Source organism: Brienomyrus brachyistius, chromosome 12 (genome assembly GCF_023856365.1).
Source record: "Brienomyrus brachyistius isolate T26 chromosome 12, BBRACH_0.4, whole genome shotgun sequence".
NCBI classification, from domain to species: domain Eukaryota; kingdom Metazoa; phylum Chordata; class Actinopteri; order Osteoglossiformes; family Mormyridae; genus Brienomyrus; species Brienomyrus brachyistius.
Genome location: NC_064544.1, coordinates 7,288,699 through 7,309,273, shown reverse-complemented (window position 1 = coordinate 7,309,273; position 20,575 = coordinate 7,288,699). Strand labels below are relative to the sequence as shown.

Genomic DNA, 20,575 nt, shown 5'->3' with positions numbered 1-20,575 from the left:
GCCAGAATGTAATGCATCACGCCCTTCACCAGAGTTGTTACAAAACATGAGAAATAATCAGAGGAGCAGGAACTGAAAAGGAGATTGCAAAACACGTCTCCCAGCAGCACAGAGAGCCGCTCAGTGTTTAATGGAGGAAGGGCTGCCTTCGCTCCTGAAAGCCCCCCCCGGCAAAGACGGATTACGTAAACAGGAAGTGGAGCAAAGCAAGACACATGGTAACTGCAGGAGACGCTGCTCCACAGCGGACCTGGACTGCAGGGAGCACAGTGATCAGCTTTAATCTGCTGGAGCAGCTCCTCCTATATCACAGCAGAGAGAAAGAGGAGGTTTATGAAGGGTGGAGCCGACATACGTGCTCTCTGCTGAGGATTACCATGACAGGCTTCAGGGGGTGGGGGTGAGGGAACTTGAGAAAAGGCATGCCGTGTCCCAGGAGATCCAGTCCGGGGCTTCGGGGCAGCCGCCAGTGCACCGAGCAGGTCTTTGTGTGGGAATGATTCACAATGACTTCAGCTAGCCAGTGAGGCAGCGCTTGTCACACACACACACACACACACACACACACACACACGAGAGCACCAGGACGCCGCTCGGAGAGGCCGCAGCGCCCCCACACGTCTCCCTCACCGCCCGCACAGCCGCCCCAGCTGTGACGTCACAACCACCCATGAATATTGATGTGGGGGCCTGTCTGTCTCATAGACGAACAGAAGGAAACAAGATGGCGGTCGAGTAGGACTTGTTAAAGGGGAGTGCGGACGCTGTGCTGGGATTCTGTGAAGTGGAGGGACGTAAAACAAGGTGAGGGCTGCCTCTCTTTTTTCTCATACTCGAGGGACAGCTGTGCTTCTGCATGTGAGCGCCATGTGAAAGCCGAGTCCTCTGTGTGCTGATCTGCCCAGGGCTGACAGTAATAAGGAGGGCTTATTAAAGCTCACACAACATGGCTGACATTTTTTCCTTTTTTCCGACAATGTGTCTATGTACAGTTTCCAATGGTTAATGGCTCTTCAGCTAAAATAGCGCAGCTGCTGCGCTTTAAGGCGCTGCTGGGTGTTTCAGACGTGGCTGCCTGGCGGTTTCCTGCTGAAGCTCCTGTGTTCTCTGCTCTTTGGAATATTTGTTTTCTTTCTGCCTGCTTCTCCGGCTTCTTTGAGCTGCCGTTTTCTCTCAGCGTTGACTCCCCTGCTGTGCCACAGACCTTATCTCCTTTCCAACACTTTCTCCTTTGTCCATGTGCCTTTTTTTCTCTCTGCACGCCCGTGTGTGCAAGCTTTCTGTCATCTGACGAGATAAATGGGGAGTTCGGGGGGGGGGGGGGGGGGGGCTACAGACAGCGGCTGGGGTCGGGGGGCGGCAGCGCATGTCCCTGGGGCTAGGTGCCACAGTACAACTCACCGGCAAATGACGGGAGACACAAAGGCAGCGGTGGGGGGGGGGGGGGGGTGGGGGGTGTGATGCCAGCGAAAAAGGACCAGCAAAATCAGGAGCTCGAGCAGGAAAGCTGTATGTGGGTGAGGAGAGCTGATAGGGAGACGTACCTACGGGGAGACCAAACGTATATATGTATGACCTAATGCTTTCATGCATGTAGCATGTCCAGTTACCCCTTTAATCATTGTGTGGGACTTAAATAAGCCCACAAAGTGTCACACTGCTGAGGCAGCATGATGTTTAGGCAAAATGCTCACCCACAATTTACGGTTGGATGAAAACTGGAGCAGGTGTGAGGGAGATTCCATGGCCCTTAATGCCAGCCACTTTGACTGTATAGTGTGGGTCCTGAGGTGCTGCTGCTGTGACCCGTCATCAGAGATGTACTGGGCTACCTGAAAGTGCCACATTAGCATCTGAATGGCTGTTTGTGCAGACTTAGAGAAGAAGATGGTGTTTATCATATGATTGTTAAACACAATTAAATGGATTTCATTTCTGTGCAAAAATGTTTTAAGTATAATTCAGAAATCCGATGACATTTCAGTGCTTTCTGGGAGATCTGGCTCCTTTCTTTACGCTCATTTAGCATTAATATCAGGAAGCCTCGTAGCAGCAGGGCTTCCTCGCCTGCCGGTCTGTTTGGCACATTCACTGGCTGCGTGAGCTTCCCTACTGGGTGTGAAAAATACAACCGTGTCTTTTGTCAGGGTGCCTCAGCTACTTGAAGCTAATGGAAGGATAAGTAGATCTTAGCGACAGCTGATACGATTTTATTCATTGGTTTGGTTTCTGTTATACTGTAACCATGCTCTACTTTAATTGAAAATAAGATGGAAGAGAAAATATCCTGGTGTTAAAAAGTGCCTCTGGCATTTCTCTGAGGAAGAATCACTAATGTGGTTTTGATCTTGGCCCCTCCCTTTGTCTGTCACTTCACCCTGGAAGCGTGCATTGATCTGTCAGCCATTTTAGACAGCCACATAACTCAGTGAAAAGCAGTCACTGTGAGAGACTTGCACACTGGCTGCGTCTGCTGTCAAAGGGGCTGGCTGCGTGTCAGGGCCCCCGAGTCCGAGCAATACCACCTGTGGCGCTCAGAGCGCAGCTACTCGCTGCACGCTGTCACCGGCACATCTTACTGCCAGCTGCTTCAGTTTGTCAGACTATCCCCAGCAGTCACACTTACGGGCTCCATGCTAACCGCTAGCTACCAAGCAGTCACTCCAATAGGCTGCATGCTAACCGCTACCAAGCAGTCACTCCAATAGGCTGCATGCTAACCGCTACCAAGCAGTCACTCCAATAGGCTGTATGCTAACCGCTAGCTACCAAGCAGTCACTCCAATAGGCTGCATGCTAACCGCTACCAAGCAGTCACTCCAATAGGCTGCATGCTCACTTTACCAAGACATCACTCCTATAGGTTATATGCTAATTGCTACCAAGTCATCACTCCTAAAGGCTGCATGGTAATAAGTACCAAGCTGTCACTCCTATGGGCTCCATGTGAGGGTCTATCTTTAGCAAGTGAATATGTCAGATGGTCGAGATTTTACAGTCAGTCTTGATGTCAGTGTTGCTGGTTATTCGGATTTGACACATTGCCGGCGAAGGTGTTGGACAGGCAGCGCCGGCCACGTTCAGACCGGCCCGTAAGCTCTGCACGTGTCCGCAGGCACATGGCCGACTGTTTACAAACACTATCCCCGTGTTTTCCCAGGGTGGTTACGTAATGCCGCAGAATCACACGTAAGGCAGCCCGCTGCGGCCGTGGTGGCCCGCGTGCGAATAACGTGGACTCGCTACAGCGCAGGCCTGCCCATGTCCCCACCCCCTGTCCTCGGCGTGCGTGTTTGCGTGTTTCGGTGGGAGGAGCCTGCCGCACATTTCTGTCATCATGCTCGTAAACCTTTACGAATAGCGTAATGTTACCCACCAAGGTGCTTCTGATAGGCTCACATTTGTGCTTCACTGGTTCACTTCCAGTTTACAGTTGTAACACTGTGAATGAGCCTCAGAAATTATGTTGGGCATCCAGTCTAAGGAGTGTCTTCTGTATCCTGCTTCACTGAGCCTGGATTAGCAGGCATGGAAGGCGGATGGATGTGCTCCTCAGCTTCATGCGCTCTCTGTCTGTGGCATGAAGCCTTCGAGAAGGTTCCCCTTCATGGTCATGTGATTTTCATGGTCATGTGATTTTCCCACTTTCTCACATGCAGTCTGTGACTTTAAATGCAGTTACTCTCATGAAATGTGCTGAGCCGTGTGACACCGGTGTCACGTGTCATCAGAGGCAAGAGCAGCCGCTCGTTTCACAAAGCCAGGTCTGTGAGGACAGTGGGGGGGGGGATGGGGGGGGGGGGCACTCGTGGGGGAGGGGGGCATCCCCTTCATGTCACTAACACTACTGGTTAATCAAATATTGTTAGTTATTTGGTTTCCCTTTTATGTGGCGGAAAATCAGCAGTCAGCAAAACACAGCCGTGTTTGACTCACGGTTTTGATTCATGCACGGGCTCTGCCAGAAATGAACATATCCTCAGATTACAGTCAAAACTGGAAACCTCCATAAACTTCAGTGTTATGCTTTTGAACTACGGAACTGTCGACATGCAGAGCTGCGAACACGACGCAGAGCTGCGAAAACACATGCACTGGGTTTGAGTGTTTACATGTCTGTCTTTGGGGGTTTGTGTCTGCTTGGCCACCCGTGAAAAGCCCGCACGGATCACGAAAGGCATTATGGCCTTCGAACAATATCGGCAACTGTATCGTATTTGTGTCCTGCGAAAAGTTACATGAGGCTCAGCTCTGCTGCTTCCTCACAATAAAAACACTGCATGCTTAATTACTTTTCTGTTGATTGAATGAATCAGTGGCAATCTGCTCACACTGACGTGCCCATTGTCCCAGGCCGATTGTTGGTGGGTAGGAAGCGAAGACATTGAAAACTAGCAGTTTATAGAGCAGTGAAAAGAAAGTGGATCAATACTCTAAAATAAAAGCTGAGCTGTTTTGCTGGGGAATCAAGAGGCTTTACACCTGAAGTCCGCTGTGCCTTTGCTGACCTCAGATGTCATGTATTTATGTTCCTATTGCCTTTACTAAAGTCAGCATTTACACCTGACAGGCCAGCTTTTATAACACAGTCCCACACAGAGGTACTCTGCTTCTTGACTGACCGTTTGTGCTCCTCACCGTGTTAATATTTACTGCGGAGGGCTTTTGGCGGCGATAAGCTGTCGCCATGGTTACACGGACATCAGCTTTCAGCACACGGCGCCTTGAGGCCGTCACACACAGTAATGAGTGACAGACAAACAGAGGGACAATGAGGGCAGAGGCCCCGCGTCTGTCTGTACACACGTCTTCAGCACATTAGCGTTAGCTGCGGGTTTGTCACAGCCACCTAGCGCCCTGGCGGTAATGAAGGCCCTGTCTCTGCAGCCGCTGCCTTGTGTTACCTTAGCGGTGGGCTAATTTAAAGCGGACCTGGGACAATAAGCAGCTACGCGAAACCCCTACGCACCAGATGGAAACTATCCACACAAATGCTAATTGCTTTTAAAACCGAAGCCTAACATTAGAATGAATATAGGATTACTGATGCGAACATTATTAATATTTTTGGCAGATGAAGTGGCATGAGGCTTGGCACCATGAATCTATGCAATACCTGCTTAACTAGCTGTTGCGTATATTTCTAAATGGACGAATGCACACGAAACCTGCCGAACAGCAGCGTGTGGCGGGTGCACCTGACACGGAGTGAGCATTTAAAAGCAGATATGAAGAAACATAGCTGGCTGCCCGTCATGGCTGTCCTCCAGGGATGGAGTGTGTGAACTGCGTGACAGCTCACTGTAATGCTCACTTAGGTGTCGGTGTGTAATGACACCCACAGGCCTCAGTTTGAAACGATTTCCTGTTACACACCTCAGTCAGTTATGAAGGGACTGTTGGAAAGCTGACCTTCAGGTGACAAAGCTGATGGTGGAGAAAATCTCGCATCCTCCAACCGCACGCTGCTGAATACGAGTGCTGTCTGACGGTGAGCGGCGTGCGTATGGCGCACAGATGGTGCCAGATATGCTCCTGAGTTCCTGAAGGGAGGTCGAGACTGAGGTCTATGCGGCTGCCTGCTTGCACTGTCATGGTTGTTTGGTTTAAAAACTTGCATGATGTTTGTTTTAAAAATACCTGGAATGTTCTCTTTAGGTGTCAAAATAGCGAAAGCTAAGAAAAACTAAAAGGTTCTGGCAACAAGCTGCTGCCTGTGTTTGTTTTCATGTTTCTCTCCAGTGTAATGAGGCCCTACCTCACTTACGCCATCGTGTTTCCTGTCTAGCATTAGTGCAGGGGAGTGACAGGAAAATGACAGAAAGCACTGAATGCACGTTTTCTCGCTGAGAGAATCTTTTTCATTGCTGGGAAAAGCCGCCATTCTGAGAAAAAAAAAAAAAAACGAATGAATGATGACGGATGAAAGTCAGCGTGGAGGAGTCTGCTTACTCACCGGCTGCTTACTATAATGTCACACGCCGCCGGTCACCGGGCGCACTGATGTGAGGGAACAGAAAGCAGAAGAGGCAGAGAAGGTGCATCTCATAAAGGGCCACTTCTAATTTTAAAGCGGTGATCCGAAGCCGTACAAATGGCCTAGTTATTAGGCAGTTTGACCGAAGGAAGGGGCCCAGGACGAGTGTTAATTTTGACAGCATATTCAGATTTCCGTTGTTATCTGGCTTTCTTTATTTAGAATTTTAGAGTTTCGAATTCCTGAAGGAAACATCTGAAAAGCTGTCATTTGGTTTGGGGATTGAGAGGTTTAACAAACATGTAAGAGAATCCGAAACGTGTGGGCCGACCCAGCGGATGGGAGCAGAATCCTGCCTGACGTGATGGTTTGCTGATGGCGCCCCAACTAGTGTTATCCAATTATAAATATACGTACAAGTTTTTAAAATTGCAGCACTGCATCCATACCCTTCATTTGCTGGCAGTCTGTGTCATGTGCAAATATGTCCAGGTGTCTGTTTGTAAAATATTTCTTTGGTTTATTTTTCATCAACAATGATTTTAAAAGCATTCGTCTTAGTTTTCATTAAAGGCGCCTATTCATTTAGTTTTTGTCAGAAAAAAATGTTGTTGACAAATATATTTTTGATGTTTTTATAAACAAAACTAACACTCCCCAGGATGGGGTAACTTCTGCCAGTCAGCATAAAGGTTGTGGGCCTTTGTGTGATCAACAGGACTGAGCAATGAGACAGTGCTTCAGAATGAGGATCCTGTGATTCCGTGTGAAAAAAGTGACCATACTGGAAAGTTGTGGCATCAAACAGGCGTTATGACGCGTGACACAAAGCAGCCAGTGAAAAAATGCCCGAGGCGAGTCATTCATCACCTCTGCGTTTGCCCTCGATCAAACGGCGGTTTTACAAGAATTACCAGAAGATGAAAAATGTTGGTTATAGGCGTGTCGAGGAGGTTTGACATTATCATGCTGGGTCGACTTTCAGTGACAGAGGGGGTGGAGATGTTTCTCGTTCCCCTTTAGTCAAGGGGTTCTGCTTCTGTCAAGCGCCACACGATGACAACCCAGCGCTTGCTGCCGCTCCATCTACCTGCTAAGCAGAGGCTTGGAGCCTTTGGCCTGTTTTCCTTCAGGTCCTTGTGCGTGGCTGATTCCTGCAGTGAGGCGTTGTCTTTACCCAGCAGGCCCCCCGCCTTGGGGCTCGGAGCTGGAAGCCACACAGCTCCTGTAAATACCGGTTGAGCAGGGCGGCAGCTGGCCGGTTCTGACAGGAACGCTGGCTAGCACGTGCATCTCTGCACTGCTGGGGGATCTCAGGCAGTCATTGACCTGGGGTGCAACGGGTTCCATAATTATGGGAACCCCCCCAAAAAGAGGCACAAAGCAACATATTATCATAGGATACAGGAGGTACAGGCCCCTCCCAAAATACCCAGCCTGAAGTTATTTACGTGGTTGCAGTAAGTCGATTCCAGTCAGGCCTCATGTAAACTAACACAGAGCCTAAAATAGTGTAGATATGAATAGGTGAGAAAGAGCTGGACCTAAGAGGCTGAAAAACAGCCCCCCCCGGAAAGGCTGGGCCATTTTAAAGGAGCACGCAGTGGCGGTTTGCAGTCGCCTGTCCGCGTCCTCTCTGCTCCCTCTCAGTGTCTCTGAGCTTCTCACTGTGGGTGTAACTGTGGCAAAGTGTGCAGGAAGCTGGGTGAACGGTAAACTGCGAAGCGGCTGGCGAGGGCTGCTGGACTGGAGTCTGCCTTTTAAAGGGCCAGGCAGTCTGGGAAGAATCAGTTCTGTGGATGAGAGCAAGAAGGGCAGACATTTACTTTAAATGTTATCATCTCAGTATTTTTAATCATAAGTCACACATACACACACACACATATATATATAAACACACACACACACATATATATATATATATATATATATATATATATATATATATATATATATAAACACACACACACACACACATGTATTTATACACACATACATACAGACACACACATACATGTGCACACACACGCAGCAGTTGAAGAGCACAAAACCGGTTTGGACAATAGGATAAGGCAGTGGCCTCATTTTCTTAAGTGTTTGATGATTAACCCCAGCCGGTTCAGCAGCCACTTCCAGACAAACCGCACGTCAGTGAGCGTGAACAGGACACTCCCACAGCCCAGCTCTGCTCTCTGTCTCTGGCCTGTGGACTGAGCAGGCTGTCAGGACGGCCTTGTTTGCTGTCACAGCACTGTACTACTCAGCCAGCTCTCCTCCCATATCAGCTGCTGATCTGGCTAAGGTGTAACACGCTGCCTGGCAGTCGCTCTGTTCCAGGTTTGAATGGAGCTTTAGCAGCTTGTCCTGCCCGTGTCTTTCTTTATCAGCTGGATCCCTCTATATCAGGGTCATGTGCCTTAGTGACACAGTAGGGCTTGTCTGTTACACACACATTGTTACACTGCAGATTTAAGTTCATAAGGCCATATATTCCTAATATTTCTCAGATCTGAAGTATATTATGGTACCAGGATTACTTAAAAATGTAAAGGAAACTGTTTTAGATCAGCTTATTCTCAGTTGGAAGAGTCTTGTGCTTCAAAACTTGCAGTGCAAAATTTGTCTTATTTAATCATGCAGACCCCTCAAACTATGCAAGTTAGATGTGGTGGTCATGGGCATGGTGGCTCGGTGGGCGGTGCAGACCCCTCACACTATGTATGTTAGATGTGGTGGTCATAGGCATGGTGTCTCGGTGGGCGGTGCAGACCCCTCACACTATGTATGTTAGATGTGGTGCTCATGGGCATGGTGGCTCGGTGGGCGGTGCAGACCCCTCACACTACTGGTTGTTCGGAGCCTGAATCCCATCTCTATCACTGGGCAAACATGCGTTGGCGCCCCATCCTGGGTTGTTCCCTGCCTTGTAACCAAAGCCTCTGTGATAGGCTCCGGAACTCCTGTGACCCTGAATAGGATGAGGGGCTACGGAAAATGAATGGATGTATAGGAAAGTATGGCTCACGTGTATTAAGGTCCTTTTAAGTATCAGTTCCTTTACATGCTTGGTAAATTACAGTAAAATACACACCTTCAGCAGCCAAACCTGCAGTCAGAAGTATCTGTGTAGTTTATAGATGAATTATATGTAGAAAATTCTGACTTCAACTTATATCGATTTATATATTAATGTGTGTAGATCTGTCCATAATTTAGGAATCCTTACAACTCGGTTTCTGATTTCCTTCAGGAGACAAAGAGGACCGCCCTGTGCATGGAGCCAGTGCTGACCAGATGGAAACAGAGCAGGCCAATCATGAGGAGGAAGAAAGACTGATACATTCACCTCCCAGTCCTCAGCTGAACGGAAACAAGATCTCCAAACTGCAAAATGGAAACCAGCTACCAGGAGGATTCACTCAGGAAGTCAATGGGAATGACACCTGGAACCACTTCAAAGGCTACACAGAGGTTAGCCAGATGAAGAGGCATCACCAAATCCATTCTTGCTCTGCTGATGCACAGAATATGTTTGAAAATAACTCGTACAGGACCAACGGCGAAATAAAGCATGCCTGTAGCGAGCCGCCATCACAGCGACCTCACCAGGAGAAAGAGTGCCGCGTGGATCCCAAGGTAAATGGAGAGGCAGACAGCGTAGGAATCCCTTTAAGCAAAAGCGACCAGCACTGTTTTTCTGAGTTTACAGAGGCAGAAGAAGTGGACTGTGATGCTTTACAGGAGCAGCGGTCGGATACGAGAATCTGCGCCTTTGCTGAGGGGGGGGGTGTCTTTTCACATGGGAGGGGCAAACCAACAGCAGCAGAGTCTAATGGTGCTACAATGACCTCGGCCGCCAGGGAGGGCCTGAACAGCAACACTCTGGAAGAAGCACTGTGTCAGTATTACCCAGACCACAGCACTCCTTCACCACCTCAAGAGAATGCAACCAAGCATCTAGCTACAGAGGATGCTCCTGAACGGGTCGTGCATTCTCCATTCCTTACCTCAGGTTTGCCTACATTACCCCAAATCCCTTCTTATGGTCAACGGGACAAAAACTTTGTGGAAGCAGGAAGCCGCGTGGACTACGGCAGAGCGCTGTTGATGGAATCCCAACAGCCTCAGCAGCAGCTCCGTCCTCAGGATATCTCAGAAGGAGCGGTCCAGGAGGAGCTTGTCCCTGGAAGGGACCCACTTATGTTACACAATCAGAACACGACGGGGAGGCTGCACAACTGTCTGCATCCCACTGACATTTATCAGGGTTCGAGTGAGAAACTGAAGGAGACGTTCCTGGGAATTCCATCTCAGACAGGTGACACTGGCAGCCCAGACTCCTTCAGCGATGAAGCTGTCCTACAAATCATAGAAAATGCAGGGTCAGACCCTGAGGACTGTTTACTGGCCTCGAATAGCACCCTGCTTTCCCAGAAATATGAACAGCAGGTCCAGTTGGGCATCCAGCAGCAGGCAGACAGCCGTGGACAAGATATTCATTATGGTCTACAGAACCTTGCTGGGCCAGATTTGTCAAACCAACAAACCCCCACAAACCTGGTGGAAAATATTCCAGATTTGAAGTGTGATCAAGCTCTTCATACTCAATCAGTGCGAAATGCAGAAGAAATAAGGAGAGCTGAAAATGCCCTGGCTCTCAAAAGAGGCGCTGATGGGACATCCCAGTCAGGAAGGGTGAGCCGTGATCTGAGCTGGATCGATCTGAATTCCTCCCCTCCTGTACAAGCATGGAAGACCTTTGATTCCCATTTGCATCAAAGACACATAGAAGCAGGCAGTGCTGAACCCACAGGAGGTGCTCAAACACAAGATTTCAAGATGTCCAGCATGCAACAACATGAAGAATACCCTCACCTGTCCTACAAGAAAAGGTTTGATCACATCAACCAACCTCAGCATGGGCTGATGCAGACGTATAATGACGCCAATGATGCAGGAATTGGCGATAATTATAAATTTGACAGAACGGCACGGCTCCCCCTGCAGTCAGAAGATGCTCATGAGCCTATGGCCAAAAAACAATGCATGCAACAGCAACAACTTGTGCCAAACCAAAACAAGGTTCTGCAGGTCCCAGCAGCACCAACACTAATGCGAAAAAGGGCTCAGTTTCCTCATGACATGTCGATACCACAGGGGCCGGAATGTTCGACCTTACAGATGTGTCTTAAAGCAGAGTCACGGGGATGTTGCTCGCAGCAAGGGCTGCTTCAGACTCCACAGCAACGGGAACTCCAGAGACACGCAGCCCTTAGGATGTACCTGCTGCAGAAGCAGGAGAGACAGGAGCACCAGAAAACCCAAGATGATTTTAAATACCGGCTAAAGGCTATTAAAACAGAGAATGACTTGGGATTGGAGTCTCTAAGCACACATCACATTCAGGAGACTGGAAACCCTTCTCCTCAGATACCCGTGAAGCAGGAGGAACGACACGCTACCTGTGCATTGCAGCAGGATAGCATTATCACCACCACGGAACATCACTTAAAGCAATACCAGCTAGCAGCTAACTTGCATAGAGGAGATCCCCTGGCCATGAAGTTGCCTAATAAAGTCAAGGTGGAGACTTCGGGTCCTGTGACCGTCCTGTCAATGCATGCAAACCTCGAGGGCGTAGACACAGGACCTACAGCTGAGAAAAACAGCTCGTTGCAAGTCAATCATGAGAAGAACTCAGTGTCCAGTCTTAGCACTTTCCTCGAATCTCCCAGAAGACTGCTGGACCCTCGAGTCAAAAGCCTGCTAGACATGCCTGTGAAAACGCAATATGAGATTCCATCCTGTCACTGTGTCGGTAAGGGGGACCGTCAGCATTTTACATCTGTCATTCATCCACCATTGTACTGAAGACCTTTGGCTAGTGAAACACACAAATATACAACTTGAGTTTCTTAATAAACTGCAAGAACAATTTTCTGTAACATTAATCAGTGTTCTTTTGGTATGAATAAATGCATGTATGTTATGCTGAATACTGGCTGTAAAGTCAAATGTCTTTGTGTTGGGCAGAGCAACTCAGCGAGCGAGATGAAGGACCCTACTACACTCACTTAGGAGCAGCCCCAAACGTAGCAGCCATACGGGAGCTTATGGAAAAGAGGTATGGTTGACTTTCACCCCACGCTTTCCCTTGCATCTTCCTAATGGCATCTTCACACTGCTTTCATGCCTTTTTAAGGTTTGGTCAGACTGGCAGTTCTATCAGGATCGAAAAGGTGGTTTACACCGGAAAGGAGGGGAGGAGCAACCAGGGATGCCCAATAGCCAAATGGGTGAGACCAAGATACCGACCAGAGGGAAAGAACGTTGCTTTTAGTGTATGCATGTGTATATGAAGTAAGGTCAATGCCATCTACTGGGGTCTGGGCAGGTGATCCGACGAGGCAGTGAGGAGGAGAAGCTGTTGGTGCTGGTCCGGGAACGGGCCGGTCATACATGTGCGACGGCCGCCATCGTGGTTGTGATTCTCATCTGGGAGGGCATCCTCACCAGCCTGGCCGACCAGCTCTACACAGAGCTCAGTGACACCCTGACCAAACACGGGGTCTTGACCAACCGCAGATGTGCCTTCAATGAAGAGTAAGTGTCCATAGCCATCAGTATGGATATTGCCACTCTGCAATGGGGATCCCCAGACCTCCTACACAGCTGATATAGTGAGATGCAGCTTACAGATCTCAGACTGACAGTGTATGGTTACACAGTGGAGGGCCGGTCATTCTACAGCAGTGTTTCCTAACCTAGTCCGTGGACTGACAGGGTTCCCCGAGGTCTAGGTTGGGAAACACTGCTCTACAGAACCATTTGCTGGTTTGAACTCTATGCTCAAGCCACAAGGAAGATGCATCTCTCACAAAAAAGCATAATGTGCATTAACATGCCTATCACTTAGAATTCCAGATTCACTTGTAACTAGTTATCAGTGCAATAGATTATTAAAATACACTAAAGAAGTATAAGCCTGGATTATCTTGAGTATTTCTGCTATAGTTATGATAGAAAGCTGTATCTCAGATCAAGAGAAGGAACTTTGCTGTACTGTGAACATGCCAGAGAAGTCACTGTCACTGCAGTCCCAGCGTGCTAAGTCAGGGCTGCGTATCTGAAATGGTCCCATGGAAGCCACATGCAAAGCACTTTGCTAAGGTTTCACTCAGCTTTACTCTTGCTCTGTTATGAATGAAGTGCGTGTTTACAATGACACATGCCTTCAAACCGTGTGAGTGCAGGGCCTTAAAGTCTGCTCCTTCCTGCTTAGGAGAACATGTGCCTGCCAGGGCTGGAACTCCGACACGTGTGGAGCCTCCTTCTCCTTCGGCTGCTCCTGGAGCATGTACTACAATGGTTGCAAGTTTGCCCGAAGTAAAACCCCCAGAAAATTCAAGCTGCTTGTGGATGACCCCAAAGAGGTGAGACAATAGAACATTCACTACTCAGATGTATCAGAACAGAAGACCTCACGCACAGGATCCTGTATCCTCTGCGAAACATCCTCTGCTACTCAGTGATAATTCAATGTTAACTGATGTGTCTCTTTAATAGGAAGTGAAAGTAGAAAAAAACCTGCAGAATCTTGCTACTTTAATAGCTCCTGTTTATAAGAAAATGGCACCGGATGCATATTCTAACCAGGTAAAGAAGACCAACTGTACCCGCATCTTATTGTCAAGTTGTACGTTTCACTTTGATTATGTCCATAACGGATATCTGAACACAAAGATGTTGTGTGTAGGTGGAGCATGAGAACCGGGCACAGAGCTGCCGCTTGGGGCTGCAGGAGGGCCGGCCATTCTCTGGGGTCACCGTCTGCATGGACTTCTGTGCTCATGCTCACAGAGACCTTCACAACATGCAAGGAGGCAGCACAGTGGTAAGCAGGGGTGGCTGTGGCATACTGTGGCTGTGGGGACTGCATACTGTGGCTGTGGGGACTGCATACTGCGGCTGTGGGGACTGTATACTGTGGCTGTGGGGACTGCAAACTGTGGCTGTGGGGACTGCAAACTGTGGCTGTGGGGACTGCATACAGTGGCTGTGGGGACTGCATACTGCGGCTGTGGGGACTGCAAACTGTGGCTGTGGGGACTGCATGCTGTGGCTGTGGGGACTGCATGCTGCGGCTGTGGGGACTGTATACTGCGTCTATCGAGACTGTATACTGTGGCTGTGGGGACTGCATGCTGTGGCTGTCGGGACTGCATACTGCAGCTGTGGGGACTGTATACTGCGTCTATCGAGACTGTATACTGCGGCTGTGGGGACTGCATGCTGTGGCTGTCGGGACTGCATACTGCGTCTGTCGGGACTGTATACTGCGGCTGTGGGGACTGCATACTGCGTCTGTCGGGACTGCATACTGCGGCTGTCGGGACTGCATACTGCGTCTGTCGGGACTGCATACTGCGGCTGTGGGGACTGCATACTGCGGCTGTCGGGACTGCATACTGCGTCTGTCGGGACTGCATACTGCGGCTGTGGGGACTGCAAACTGCGGCTGTTGGGACTGCAAACTGTGGCTGTTGGGACTGCATACTGCGGCTGTGGGGACTGCATACTGCGGCTGTTGGGACTGCAAACTGTGGCTGTTGGGACTGCATACTGCGGCTGTGGGGACTGCAAACTGTGGCTGTTGGGACTGCAAACTGTGGCTGTTGGGACTGCATACTGCGGCTGTGGGGACTGCATACTGCGGCTGTCGGGACTGCAAACTGTGGCTGTCGGGACTGCATACTGCGTCTGTCGGGACTGCATACTGCGGCTGTGGGGACTGCATACTGTGGCTGTTGGGACTGCAAACTGTGGCTGTTGGGACTGCAAACTGTGGCTGTTGGGACTGCAAACTGTGGCTGTTGGGACTGCATACTGCGGCTGTGGGGACTGCATACTGCGGCTGTTGGGACTGCAAACTGTGGCTGTTGGGACTGCAAACTGTGGCTGTTGGGACTGCTCCCCACGGCTTTCAGGACTACTCCCTGCCACAGTCGAGACTGCTCCCCACAGCTGTTGGGACCGCTCTCTTTGCCTCTGGGGACTGCTCCCTGTGGCTGTCGGGACTGCTCTCCGTACCTTTTGGAACTCTTCCATGAGCTTGTGTCTGTGTTGATGCTTTTTGCAGGTGTGCACTCTGACTCGAGAAGACAACCGGCAGATCGGGAAGATCCCTGAAGATGAGCAGCTGCACGTTCTGCCCCTGTACACAGTGTCCCCCACCGACGAGTTTGGAAGCGTGGAGGGCCAGCAAAAGAAGGTAGATTCGGGTGCCATCCAGGTGCTGAGCGTCTTCCGGCGGGAAGTGCGCAAGCTGCCTGAGCCGGCGAAGCCCTGCCGTCTGAGAAGGCTGGAGAACAGGAAGGCATCAGCCAGCAAGCCCCCGAACCCTGACACACCCAATTCCAAGGGTGAGAAAGCTCTTCAGGTGAAACTGAAGCAGGAGAACACAGGAGATGCACAGAGTGCAGCAGAATCAGGTACGGTGAGGTCAAGCACATGGCCTGTTCCACCATCATCCATATTCTGATTCGCCAACCACTTATTGCTTAAGTAATGGAATACTTTCCCTGCTAATTTCTTCTCTGTGTTTCTCTGAAGGTCCCCATATAGGCCCCTCTCACATGGCTGCCACAGCACTGGCCCATCAGCCCCAATCAGTGACACAGCACCAGCAGCTCCGCCCGCCCCCCCCTTACCCAGGCTCCCCACAGCACCCGCAGCCAAACTACGGCCACTTTCCACACCAGGCCGACCCATTCTCAAAATCACCAGCAAGTGGCAGCTGCTATCCATCTACTTTGCGTGTTCCAAGTGAACCGCATCCTGCAAGTTCTTATCCAGGTCCTTTGAACAAGGGGAATCTCTACCCCGGATACCCATGCAATGGAGCAGTCCCTGTGGACGCCTTTAATCCATACTACTCTTCAAATGTAAAGCATCTCAACATTTACCCATCTCAAGGGCCTCAGCTGTACCCGCCGCAGTATGCCAGCCAGCCTCCTTTTGGAGTCGGCTACCCGCCTCAGCATGCAGACCCTGGTGCTCAAGTCAGCTACGGCCAATGTAACTCAGCTTCTACGGTGCATCCAATGGGTCCTTTTCCCTCATTTAGCCTTAATGGTAGGTGTGACCCTCAGTACATGGAGGCTATATCTCAACAGCCTTCTTCCCATCCAGACTACGGAGCCATGAATAAAAGCAGTCAATATGGTGCAGCTCCCAACTCATACTTTGCCCAAGCTTTTAAGATGTTCGGCCCAGCTCAAGACTCTATCCATGTGCATAACGTCGCAGAGATGGAATTGCGTGGCATCAACGGGAAGGTTCCGGGAACAGAGAGCTCCACTGAGCCGGGCTTTGGGCTGCCCAATGGCAACATGCAAGGTGGCCTTGAACAGCCAGAATCAGGGGGGCCTAAGTCTGCTAAAAATGAGGAAGAGTGGTCAGACAATGAGCACAACTTCCTGGATCCAAACATCGGGGGCATTGCGATAGCTCCCAGCCACGGCTCCATCCTCATTGAATGTGCCAAGCGAGAGCTACATGCCACTACGCCACTGAAGAAGCCGGACCGGAATCACCCGACCCGCATCTCGCTGGTCTTCTACCAGCACAAGAACCTGAATGAGGCCAAGCACGGGTTGGCAGCGTGGGAGGCCAAAATGGCCGAGAAGGCTCGTGAGAAGGAGGAGGATGCAGAGAGGAATGGCAATGAGACGACACCCAGCAAAGGCAAGAAGATCAAGCGGGAGCAAAGCCACCTGCTGCAGTTCCTGGACCCGTCATGCAGCCACGACATCCGAGCCATGACCCAGGGCTCGGTGTCCAGCACCACCAACACCTACATGTACACGGCACCATACGTCTTCACTAAGGTAACAGGATCCTACAGCACCTTGGTTTAGCGTTCATATTCAGGTCTGCAACCATAAATTCAGGAGTAATTCTCTTAATTCTTTATTCATTCTAAACCTCATGACCCCAGATCTTACAAGTGATGGAAAGTTCAGTTCATGATACACCCTCAGATTCTATGCAAAGGATAGTATGAATGATGAATAAGGAGTAAAAATGGCAAAGTGTGCAGCCCGGTCAGACACGGACCCCAGGCTGAGCTTTTCTTCTTGGTGTTACCGTGGGGCAAAATCTATTTATTTTTTGTTACTGCTGTACTAAACTTGTGGTGCTTCTCGTCCTATGCATCAGGACGCTTATTAATGGAAACAAATTTCCATTTTCATTTTTCTTCTTTTTAACTGAATGAGTTTATTTAAGCAAGCAAGAAACACAGACTTGATGAGTAAGTAAATTCATGGTGCTAAAAATAAGATATCAGTAAAACAAGATTCCTATTCAACTGCCTTCATGTTCATGTGTCACTTGCAGATGTTTTTAAAAAGTTTTAAAAGATGCATTTCCAATCAACAACTGGTGCCGGGATTTGAAACATGCAGTGGCCAGATTTTATAGACGGCTAAACATTTTCATAATGTTTTTATTTAAAATATTATTATTCAGATAATGCTACACCTGCATCCATAGTTACAGTAAAGTATTCCAGCCATTAAAGAGCCAATGGATGTTATTATTAATGAGAAATACAACTTCAGTTATTAAATGGCCTGTGTTCTGGGAGTTTGAAAACGGGTTTTTACACATATTTATTGTGGTGCTTCAATGATAAAAAATAAAATAATAAATGAATAAATAAAGGTAGAAGTGAAAAGAGAAAATATTCTTATTTTTAATATTGTTTAAGATTGAGCCATTTTAAGAGCACCGTTCTGAAGATGCACATGCACAGCGTGATGTAACGATTCCCTTTCCCTGTTCCGGGTCATTCCACTAACCGGACAACTGTAACAACATTCAGAGCAGTTCCTTTAAACAAAAACAACCTTCTGGGATTAGCTACGACTTTTCTAATGATCAAAAATGTTCAGAGAAGATACATTAAACACTGTTAACTCTAGATATGTTTGCATACTGGTTTCAAAAGCAGCTGGCTTGCCGTGTGGTTTTTAAAGTGTATTGTACGTGTATAATATAAGAGAAACATATTTGTACAGTAAATTAAATTTCTGGCCTTTTAAAATTGTCTGCTTTAGATTTTAGTACTGTAAAGAAAATATTTCTTTTTTGGGTTTAGCTGATTTTCTTTCAAATGGTGCTATCGACCTTCTGTAACTATGTATAATGTGACAGTTTTTATGAGCGGTCAGGACGTGATGAATGATTGTCATATTACCTCAGAACTCAGTTGGCAATATGAGTATAACTTAGTGGATAAAAACTCTAGGTTTATATGTCATCATATTCATCAAAAACCATTAGATCAGAACGATGCAAAATGCATCATTTACTGTTTTTCAAATTAGTCTGTTATATATATATAACTTGAACTTCAAGTGTTTCTTTTATAGCAAAAGCAGGGATATTTGAGTCCATTTTCTAAGGTTACGTAACCTCTTGTATATCGACACGTTTTCCTCCTCATGGGTTTGAATCCTGCCTGTATATACTGTATACTATGATGCAAATTCATTCTACAGGAATATTACCTTTAGTTTGTGTGTGTGTAATTTTGAAGTGTAAAGACATCGTTGAACGTCAAAGAACCGCATGCACTGACTCGAGTAAAGGGAAACGAATGGCACTTAAGGTGAAACAAACGCCATCCGGCATCCGACAAAGATCATGAAGATGAATATAATGAATGTGCATCGTATGACTCTGTGTTAGCAGATCATAACCCACGCAAACTTTGTTTAGTCATTATCGTATAAATTATTGTTTTTGTGTTTGTTTTTATTTTTTTTATTTGGTTGAACCTAAGGTTGTATGTAACAAATCACTCCAATATATCATTTATACAATCATTTGTGAAAGCACTTCTTTTGTGTAAAAAATAAATGTATATGACTAAACTAAATGTTGAGGTATAAATGTTACAGGTAAACTGTATTACACCTTGTAAAGAATCTCACTCATGCAACATGCATGTGTATTAATAAACCTGGATCTGAAAATTGTTCAATTTAAAATGTTAATATAAATTTGACATATCCTTTGTAGCTCCAGTCAGTTAAAATGGATGAATTTACCCACAGTAAATATATAGTCAGTTAAAATGGATGAGTTCTTACCATTAAATACACCTAATGAATGTTCTCTTGTAAACAGAGCAGGCTGTGAGTCTTGCAGCGTTCAGGGCTGAATGGGAGATACCTGGTGAAATGCTGTTTGGGTGAAATGAAAGGTCTGGGTACAGATCCGAGTGTCCATAGCAGCTAGACAGGGCATGGACCGACAGTGGGGGTGTCGCTGCCGGAAACCAGCCGGATGCCTTCTGCATGGGGAGGGAATTACTTGAATGGCTTGTGGAGCTCGGCTGACACTGAAGGACCAGAGCGGCTCATGCCGGAATGGCTAATGTGTGCTCTCCACGGCATCTGGTACACACTAAAGGTATGGCTTGTAAAATGTACGGCGTTGCTTGTAAATCTGAACAGCTCCCATCTTCCGTGGTGTTTGGTGTGCTTTACAAATACCCTATAAATGATGATGCTGAATACTGTAAGCATTGCAATGTACTGAATGCAGTTTCTGAAAACTGTTCATTATATCATTCCTGATATTGCTGAGATGTGGGTGTTTCTATTAAAATTTATATTTATTTAAAGCATATTTGAGTTCTGGGATCATTGTTATGTGTCTTTCTTGTGATCTCATAATGACCAGCACACACACACAATCCATTTAAAATTCAACTACTTTCTAAACTGATAAGCCTCTGTGTCTGTGATGGGAAGGTCACTGCTTCGAACCCTAACCCTTAGCACAGTGCTTACATGCCTGTGAGCCTCTTAGCCCCCAGCTCCCCCACCCTCCTCTCCATGTCATGGAGAGCAGGATGTGATAAGTGAAAAGAGAAATAATTAAGAATCACTAATATATGTGGCTGTATGCGTTAAATAAGACAAAATTGTCATCTTGGGGATACTTGTATCCATGTAATAGTTGATGTGGTAAACTATGTAAGATCGTTGTTTACTTTCACATGTTACTGTGTGACTGGTGGATCATTTCCACTGGATAACTGAAAATTCCTATCATATATGTTTCCAGCCCAAGCTGTTTGAGTATCAAGTATATAACTGAAAAAAATGTGTTCATACTGAATCAAGCTGAAGCAAAAGCACCGGAAAAATGATCCTAGCATCGGTTAAACAGGTCAAACACCATCTGCCAAAATATGCAAACTGCCGCACATTCATTTCAGTTAGGGAACAGGAAACGTATCTTTCAAATTTTACTTCTGCTTCATTTGATATTCATAGATTAGATTGATATCTCCTGGTCCTTTTTCCAAATCTGGAATTAACTGTAAAGGTTCATGCGTGTATATATATATATATATATATATATTTCTAAAGGAGGCCATTTTTGGTAGCTATGAAAGACATGCTTCACAGCAGCTTATGCACAAATCTCATTTATTGTCATTACTTTTCTTTCCGCCCTCATGTTTCTCTGTGATTATCTATTCTGGTTTAACTTGAGCTGCAGGTAACGTGAGTCTTC

At 47.5% G+C, this 20,575-nt stretch overlaps 1 protein-coding gene across 1 annotated transcript; it reads left to right on the top strand.

Moving 5' to 3' along the window:
• The first annotated feature begins 552 nt into the window (after positions 1-552).
• On the top strand, positions 553-19,676 carry LOC125704478 (methylcytosine dioxygenase TET2-like). The gene is made up of 10 exons (XM_048970056.1): positions 553-804; positions 9,228-11,795; positions 12,011-12,101; positions 12,180-12,273; positions 12,372-12,580; positions 13,260-13,410; positions 13,544-13,633; positions 13,734-13,871; positions 15,117-15,468; positions 15,590-19,676. Exons 2-10 carry the CDS (start codon positions 9,272-9,274, stop codon positions 16,894-16,896), a joined length of 4,956 nt encoding a protein of 1,651 aa, XP_048826013.1. The 5' UTR covers positions 553-804; positions 9,228-9,271; the 3' UTR covers positions 16,897-19,676.
• Positions 19,677-20,575: the final 899 nt, after the last annotated feature.

Excerpts from the sequence above, each read along its gene's own strand:
- LOC125704478 (XM_048970056.1), top strand. The coding sequence starts at position 9,272 with ATGGAAACAGAGCAGGCCAATCATGAGGAGGAAGAAAGACTGATACAT. Across the intron at positions 11,796-12,010 it reads TCCATCCTGTCACTGTGTCG|AGCAACTCAGCGAGCGAGAT; the intron begins GTAAGGGGGACC and ends TGTGTTGGGCAG. Across the intron at positions 15,469-15,589 it reads ACAGAGTGCAGCAGAATCAG|GTCCCCATATAGGCCCCTCT; the intron begins GTACGGTGAGGT and ends GTTTCTCTGAAG.